Source organism: Acyrthosiphon pisum, chromosome A3, assembly GCF_005508785.2.
Source record: "Acyrthosiphon pisum isolate AL4f chromosome A3, pea_aphid_22Mar2018_4r6ur, whole genome shotgun sequence".
NCBI classification, from domain to species: Eukaryota; Metazoa; Arthropoda; class Insecta; order Hemiptera; family Aphididae; genus Acyrthosiphon; species Acyrthosiphon pisum.
This window is the reverse complement of record NC_042496.1, coordinates 37,199,606-37,209,226: the sequence shown is the minus strand read 5'-3', so window position 1 is coordinate 37,209,226 and position 9,621 is coordinate 37,199,606. Positions and strand designations below refer to the sequence as shown.

Below are 9,621 nucleotides of genomic sequence, written 5' to 3'. Positions count from 1 at the left end.
TTCACAAATTAAAGTGAAAATTATAATTCCGAACGTTTAAATATCGTCTAAATTAATAGATTGCGCATACGCAAGTTTAATTAAGTTAAAAAGAATTCATAGGCCATCAAAAAGTGTATTTTTATGTCATAATAACCAAATAGAAAACAGAATTCAAATTGCATTGCCCTACTCAAAGATATTGAGTGTTCTCAATTAGTGATTACACACTGTATAGCTAGTGCCTAGTTTACTATATAGATATTCAGTTTTGAAAATCTGATCACATGTATATAATATATTATATTTACTATTTACGAATTGTAGTATATATATAACTCATATTATATACTAGTGTGTAGAACAACACCATTGCATTTATTCGTAATTCACAATTTATTATTAATAAATAAACACTTTTAAAGACGACGACGACGGTGTTACTGCACGATAATCGGAATTATCGACATTACAGAAATCGGGACGAAATTTAATACTGAATGTAAGAATCTATATATTATACACTTTATGCACGATAAAAAAAATATAAAGTTTCCCAATATACAATATACATTGAATTATATTAGATGAAAGTATTGCGTGACATTTTATTACTCGGAAAGCCGTTAAAGTACAATTTCGTTCCATCTAATATATTATAATGCATAGACATCTTCATAAAACGCGTAACGTATAATGTGTAAAACTATATAATATGTATATTGTAAGAAGTTCACTCAAAACAATAAGCATACATATGATGATCGACAGCCATCGATCTAGACGTCTTGACGATGTACCTATTTAAAAATTTGATAGTTGAACGAAATCCGATAGTAACAATATAATTCTTAAAAACTGCAATGGTATTGAATGGTTCAATACTAATGGTAGTGTGGTATGGAGGTGTGGAAATTGCACGTGTGGGAAAAATATTTCATGCAAAACATTAGTAGAAACATAATATTATTATTCAGGTATTTTCGCATTTATGCATTTTAATGCATATTTTAATTAGAAAAAAAATCAAAATACTTCCTGCGAGTGAACTTTGATAACACAAAAATGATGAATATTATATTAAATAAAAATAAATCATTTGTTATTTCGTCGAATACTTTATGAAAATTCGGTGGTATGAAAACAATGAGAGAACATATTTTTACAGGCGTGTAAAATCTGTGGCACCGTTTTACATACTATATTTCGTCCAATGAACGTAATAATATTCTCAATACTTCTACACCCATACCTATACGGCTATATATGTGCAATCCAAAAAACCACTCGGCAGATTTACATAATAATGACGTCACCTGCAGGTAAAATGTCCATATTTGCACAGTGAGACGCGAGGAGGAAACCACCTATATATACATGCAGTGGAAACTATAAACATTGGGAGTAAATCGTATCTGGGGTAACGTACGTGCGAAATAGTCGACGTAAAAGCTCTAGTGGCTCCATTAGGGAGGTAAGCCCACCTGTTGAGATTTTAGCCCCCCAGATTTAATTAATTTAAAAAAAAAAATGCAATACCGTTTTGTTTGTATATTTTATACGATAATATTGATAAGTGATAACTGTTTACTGCATTCTACACAAATATATTTTGATACTAATTTTATACCCAATCTATTTGGATATTAACTTTGTGACAACGTTTTGGGTAAAATATTCATTGGTATTAACTTACTGTTTGTTAATACGTGACGTTACTCTATACAGTAATATACCTGTAATATACTGTAATACATATCTAAAAACATGTGGCCTGGGGGCTGTACGTGAGTATTGGAAAACATGTTTGATAATTTCATAATCGATAATTTCTGCAGGCATAGAATTAAAACATGGTTAAGTACTTCAAATTGCAATACCAACGTTTCAATTTCGTTTCTAAAATTTGACAGTTTTATGATATTACTATAAAAACTAATTTCAGAATTAATAATAGAAAAATGTGTAAATATTGAAAAATAAATAACTAGAAAACTAAAATTTGATAACTAATTATATTTTATATTATTAAATAATTATAATATATATAGGTATACTGTAGAATTAAAATAATAATACCTGTATGCAAAATGGGTAATTATTAATTTGCAGTTTTGTGAACACGTGAGTAACAAATGTAGTTAACCTCCAAGCATAAAATTATATTAGTAAGTTCCAAACTTCTAAACAATCCTTAGCACTCGGGCGCATGATATAGCCGTCTATAGCCTCCCTCTACAAATAATTTAGGGAAAGTTTAATCACTGTAAATCACGGACTGGGCGCTTATTAAACTAGATATTTTTATTGGATTTTAATATTGCTGACACAGTGACATATTACTTATTTATAAGTTATACTTTTAATACATCGAGGAAAAGAAAGTTTACCGCAAACATGTGGGTTCAGGATATATATATATATATCATAAATGTGTGATTCGATTTGTGCAAGTGTGCTGGTTGTAATATAATAGAAAAGCACACGCTCAGTGCTGAAAATCGAAAGTTGATTATATTATTATATAACGGAGTAAGGGACTCAAGTGTGTGGACTCGTTGAAAGCACGCAATGAGACACAAGTTAAAAGATTGAGACAAAACAAAAAACGCATTATATTATGTCTAGTCTATTTTAAATATCAAATCTCTAAAAAGTGAAAACCATGTTATGAAAGTACTTTGAGTTATACGCGGTTATATGAGGCTATATAGCGGTATTGAATGATCTTTCTTTTAGTGTAGGTTGAGTCAATTTTAATATTGGTTTTTTTAAATAAAAAAATTGAATCCATCACGGAACGGATTTTTCGATGACATGAAATTAAGAATAAAAAAGGGGAATAAGAAAAATCTACGAATCATAAATATGTTTTTATTAATAATTAACCATAAGAACAAAACTGGTTAGAAAAAGAAAATATTGATACCCAGTCCAAAAATATATTTATGTTAAAAATATTTTTAACCTAGATAGTTTTTGATATAATGAGTGTTCTTTGTCAAAAAAAATCATTCAATATATTGTAGTGGGTAAAACATTACAATATTATAATACAGTGAAACCTCCCCTAATTGACACCTCCCAATAGCGGATATTTCCTAATAGCGGACGTTTTTTGGGAACCAACTACAAACTTTCTACAATCTGAATCATCTGAATAGCGGACAACTCCAAATAACGGACAACATTTTAGCGGCTGAATGTGACCTGCATTTGGAGGTGTTAATATATCTAGGTAAAGCAACTGCAATGTGCAGTAAACACCGCGAATAAATTAACTCGAAGAGCTAATTAAAAAAATCTGGTGACTGCGGTGGAAAAATGCCGTGCGTAATGTATTATAATTATTATTATCATATTATTCTACCCACGACCTAATAACACTGTATTATATTATATACAGAGTGATTCACCAAGCGTCTAAGCATGCTCATTCCCCATTATTCTGCAGATTTTTGGAATTTTTATATAATATACTTATAAAGCATACGATTTCAAGTTCTTGAAATTTTTTGTACTACTCAAGGAACGTCCTGTGGAGATCCTGTAAATGTTTAGTGACTAATTTTTCTGAAAATGTTTACGTATCAAAAATCAAAATCCGAATTCCAACGAGTAGTCTTCTAGTTATTCAACTTTGCCATGATAATGGGCTTAGACGATGTGAGGGGGGGGGGGGGTGGCAATATGATTTGAAAATATTACGTATTAATATTAATCCATGTAAAGATTTATAAATTGTAAAAATGGTCCAAAATATTAAATTTGTAATAAATACAAATCCAATATTACATGTTTTAATATTTTTGTGAAACTTCTTTTAAGGATAGACTATCCTTAGTATAAACATTTCAACAGGTAACTGAGAAACTACTTGTTTAAATTTGTAATTGGGTACAGATAAGACATAGGTACATCAACATTTTCAAAAAAAATATATCTACTAAATAATTTAGAGTTAAAAAGGAGGGTACTCATTTGAAATGCAAAGTAAAAATAATACGATAAATCTTAAGAATTTGAAAATATGATCTCTAGACTCTAAGTAGGTAGGTATAGTTAAGAACTCCAAAAACCAGAGATTGAATAAATATTAAATTCATTGTTGACGGAAAAAATAAGAGTGGTTGTGCTCGGTGAATCATACTGTATTATATTATTATTACATCTACACTGGCTATCTATAATTATCTAAACACATAATACATCACCTAACTATCTTATATAATATAATAAACTGTCCATCCCTCCTCGCCGTACCAATATAAGGTTTTCGTTTTTTCATTCTTTCATCTCTTGCACGCGTACATTACAATAAATACCTGCTGCACCGCAACACCGGTGCATCGATAGGGAGTGTGCATCTGCTGTGTGGGGGGTGCAGCGGTGCAGTGCGTAAATTATAGAACGAAGATCGTAAAAAAATGGCTCGATGCGTCTGTGTATTAAAGAAAAAACGCTTTCCCCCACCGAACAATATTACGCACACACACACACACACACACACACACACACACACACACACACGCGCGCGTACATAGAAGCGCATCTCGGTTAATGGGATTAAAAACCAGCGACAACAACAATGTACATCGTCGTCGTCGTCGTCGTCGTGTTTATACACGCGTGTCTATACATATATATATATATTTCGCGTTCGTGTAGATAATAATAATAATAATAATAATCGGATCGGGGGCGGTAGGCGGCGGGGTCGTTAAAATATATCACGAGGATACGACGGATGGACGGCGGACGACGCGTATACAGTTATAGACTGCGCGGAGGGTCGGCCGTGGGATGACGGCAAGTGGGGGGTGGGCACGCCGGCAGGATATATCCTGCTCGCACACACACACACACACACACCGGCGCGGCATCGCGATGGTGTACCGAGTTTATATATATATATATACAGCCGCCCGGGGAGATTCCGATCAATATAATACGAACGCACAACCCGGACTGAGCGAAGACCGGAGCAAAAATGGCGGCGGCTGTACTGCAACTATATACGGTTCGGCGAAACGCGCGAAGGTTTTTACAAAAAGCTCGCGCCGCGCCTCCGCGTATATACCGAGGTACCTACCCACCGCGCCGCTTTCCGAGCTCCTCGCGGTTACCGCGAATACGCCGACCCCCATAATCTCCAACACGCGAGTATAATAAACATATACACTCTGCACACCCACACGAACGTCGTCGCCACACATCGTACCCATATTATATAATATTATTATTATTATCATATATTTGATAAAAAATGTATTTTTCCGATCATCGCGCACATCGCAATAATATTTTATATGTGCCTATCCATACCTACGCACTCCACACCGGCGGCGCTTTATACGAAAACATTTAGTTTTTTGTTTTTCGAAATCAGCTGTACGCGCGTGATTTCCGGCACCGTGCGACTTTATTATAAATACGCCTAGGTAGGACGTATAGTGACCTGTTTTATCACACTACATTATTTTTATATTATTATTATTTTTTTTTTTTTTGATTAATTTATAGAAAAACGCATTATTTTTTACTTCCTCGGTGTAGAGTTTGAATTTCTAATAAGCAGGTACTCGTACTAATGAATTAAATAAATTATTTTGCATTTTTTGACAATTTTTTTATACTTTTTTTTGCTATTTTTTATAATTTTTTTTCATTGAAACTTTTTGTACACGCCATTTCATGAATTACCGTTTAATTTGTATCTTATAAATCAATTAAGAGATATATATATTTTGTAAATATTATGATTCTTTAGTAACTGCCTGTACTTATATACCTATATAATGCGTTTTATGTGACTTTTTTCTGGATTGTAAGTGTATTTTTCTATACAACCCTAATAACTATTGTCATTATTATACAATGTGAATATGACGAAAAAACAAAAACAGTGTGTATACTGTACACTATAAATTATAATAGGCATCACCCGGATGGTTTGACAATAAATCATTAAGAAACGCTCGGCGGATTCACGTAGAACGCCTGTACAGACGCCACTACCACGTGGGGAGATACGATGTGGGGGTAGTTTAATGTACGGCTGAATAAAGAAATAAGAAAAATATTGCTACAATTTTTCATTGCTAAGATATCAAAACGAATTATCGTTTCAACGTATTATAAATGATAATAATATATAATATTATGCAGAAATATTTCCGGTCGACCGATCGATCGATTTGCCTCATTCCGGTTAATATATGCATATAACATCTTTATTCTTTACAGTACCTATATATTTTATAGACATTCATATTTATTAGGTAGGTAGCCTTTACTCACCATCACGGCATCACGTACGTATCGCTATCTTTCTATACAGGCTATACTCACTAGTCGGTACACAGCCAGACAGCCTATATCGTCCTATCATTATTCAAAGTAATATTTATCTAGAATCTATAGACGATTTATAATACATAATATAAATTATGGTGAACAATAAATTTAAAGAAACTATCTGAATAGCACTTAGATAATTTAGAAAATAAATATAGCAGTTTATACGATATTAATAATTAATTGAGATTAAAATGACGTATGCAATGGTTTTTGTGCCTTCGTTACAATATGTACGTAATATTGTAGTAGAAGTATGTTAAGCAATTAACAATCATAATACAATTATTGCAAACACATTTAAATACATAATTAATAACAAAATAAATATCATATAAGTATTTTATGTTAGTGATATAAATATTAGCATGTCATACACTACACATGACACTATACCAGAGCTTCAAAACATGTTTATAACGTTATAAGTATAACGTTAAACATATCAAAAAACGATTGAAATCGATAACGGATAACACATCGCTAAACGATAAACGATTGATAACGGATAACGAAACAGAAACGATAAACGATTGAAAAATATAATTGCCTGGAAAAAAATATATTTATAAAATTATAACTATCAGTAAAATATATATTATTATAGTTATTTTTGTAATATTATATTTTCAATCACTCTTTTTTGTGTGGGTATCAAGCTATATCCATCAGATAACGCTAAACGCTTAATAACGTTTACATTTTTAAAACGTTTAAACGCTTAAGTTGTATATAACGTTTAAATTTTTATAACGTTTAAATGTATAAATTGAATAATGTTTAAATTCTATATAACGTTAAACAGTCATTAGATCATAACGTTTAATATCCATGGATATATGCATATAACGGTAAACGGTATTATTATTTTTGATTTAAGCCCTGCACTATACACTACATAAAATATATTATGTTTAATTTTTAATATGATAATATGATATTTATCCGTTTAGCCGTAATGTCTAAAAACAACTATATTACGTTAATTTTATTATGTAATTAATATTTGTTAGGTAATTATAAGAAATACAACATAAACAAAAAAGTAACAAAAACTTCTAGCCAATGACGAACGCTGTAATGGAGATATTATGTGTAAATGCATCATCTGAGATCTTTAGGGTGCTGATGTTGGTATAAAAATATAGGTATAATATAATAAATTATGGGTGTACAATGTTGAGACTAACTGTGCACCCGCTCACCGCTGTACTAATTTTGTGTGGTTGTCATCCCTGTATAAGTAGATACATATTAATCGTCATATAAATTATGTAAGCACACTGTTGCGTCTATTACAGTCAAATATGATTATTTGTTTATTTATAATTTCACACCCAATAACGATTAATTAAAAAATTTCAGGTGGGTTAGCGGCGTATAAAAGTCTTCCGTATACCACTCATGACAGTATTCTTACGGAAAAAAGGAAACAAAGGAGAATACGGACTACATTTACTTCAGCACAGCTGAAGGAATTGGAAAGAGCTTTTCAGGAAACACATTATCCTGATATATATACCAGAGAAGAGATCGCCAAACACATAGAGCTTACCGAAGCCAGAGTTCAAGTACGTTTTGATCAATATAAAATTATGGATGTTTATTAGATTTATAAATAATATCTAACTATTATACGTGCATATATTATATATATATATAATAAGTAATAACATTATATCGAACAAAAAATGTTTCTCGATGCCATAATAATAATATATTATTGGTAAAAGAAAACGGTAAATTTAATATAACAATATTAAATTGCTTATTTTACATTGCTATATTATAGTATTGTAAATAATATATTACATACATTATACATTATAACATTGGATCATGCCTAACTTTTATATGCAAATTGTGTACACCTTATATAAAACTATAGTCTATAATATACATATTATGCCTATTATTCATTAAGCGTTAGCGTTTCTCAGACTGTGACCCACTAATACGAGTCATAAATTTATGTTTTTTAAGCACTGTAAGTATACAAAGTTTGTAATATATTATTAGGTTTGTTCAAATGAGGGTTAAGGGGATTCGATACCGTGATTTTCTGTTATCGTCTAACACACGCGTTACATAGTATTTTAGACGTGTTTTTGCCAAACATACCAATTGATCTAATGAAGTGATAAGAATTCTATAAGCAAATTTGAATTCTTCATCAAGTCTACTTGAAGTCGACTTTCCCACATTTTTGATATTATCCCCCAAATTCCAGAAAAAGACATATAAAAAAATAGTATTTAAACATTTTTGTTTTTCAATTTTTGGAGAAGCTAAAATCAAAAAATCAAAAATGTGGGAAATTCAATTTCAAGTAGAATTGATGACAAATTCAAATCTGTTTTTAGAATCCTTATCGCTTCATTAGATCGATTGGTATGTTTGGTAAAAAACACGTCTAAAATACTATGTCGCGCGTGTGTTGGACAAAAACAGAAAATCACGGTATCGAATCCCCTTAATGTCAGTACGACGTTATATAGCGATACGACGACTAAATATTCTCGATCTTCTACCAATCAGTTTTTTTCTATCACCACGTCCCACTCCCACACAATGGAAATAAATATAGGTCAACGTCATTTTTTAGAACTAATTTTTTATCTTACAGAATGGTAAGGGTGGTATGATTTTCTGAGGAAAACTTGGGTCACAGTGCTAAAAAGAATGAAACGCACACAATATATTGTCTACATAAACTATTACTGTCCTATATTAATATTGTAGTTATATATAGTAGATACAACTTCAAGACCTATTACACTAAATACCAAAAATGACTATCATATATTTTAACGGTAAATTATTTTTTTTTCAATCATTAGTGCATTTCAAATTCATTGAAACTAACCAAATTAAAAAAAATGCTGATACCTTATTAGTTAACTTGTTTTTAATACAAAGTATTTTATTAAGTGTAAGTTTTATTCTAAAAGGTCTCGTTTCTATTTTTTTTTGGTTGTTTTAACATCATAAAAAAAATAATATTTATTAAATCAATTAGGTATCTTAAACTAGTTTACCCATGTTTCAATTATTTTCTACACGGTTACAGTGTGTCTCGCCATAATAAAACTGAGTAGTCGTCGGGTATGCTGTTAAAACTTATAATAATTGTATCTCCTCTCACTCTTAAAATCAAGGCACGTACACATAATTAACTAATTTCATTAATTATTAAGAAGTTTGTAACTTTCATGATAACGTTCTACTTCTACAGTATCTAGTACATCATTTTTTTTTCTTTTTGAAAAATCAAACTACATATTA

General features: G+C 31.0%; 1 protein-coding gene across 1 annotated transcript in view; it reads left to right on the top strand.

Moving 5' to 3' along the window:
- The window catches only part of LOC100570786 (paired mesoderm homeobox protein 2A), a 44,470-nt gene that overhangs the window by 8,633 nt on the left and 26,216 nt on the right, over positions 1-9,621 (top strand). Inside the window, exon 2 of the mRNA XM_003242889.4 lies at positions 7,702-7,907. Coding sequence (XP_003242937.1) covers positions 7,702-7,907 — 206 coding nt within the window. The remainder of the gene's footprint in view (positions 1-7,701; positions 7,908-9,621) is intronic.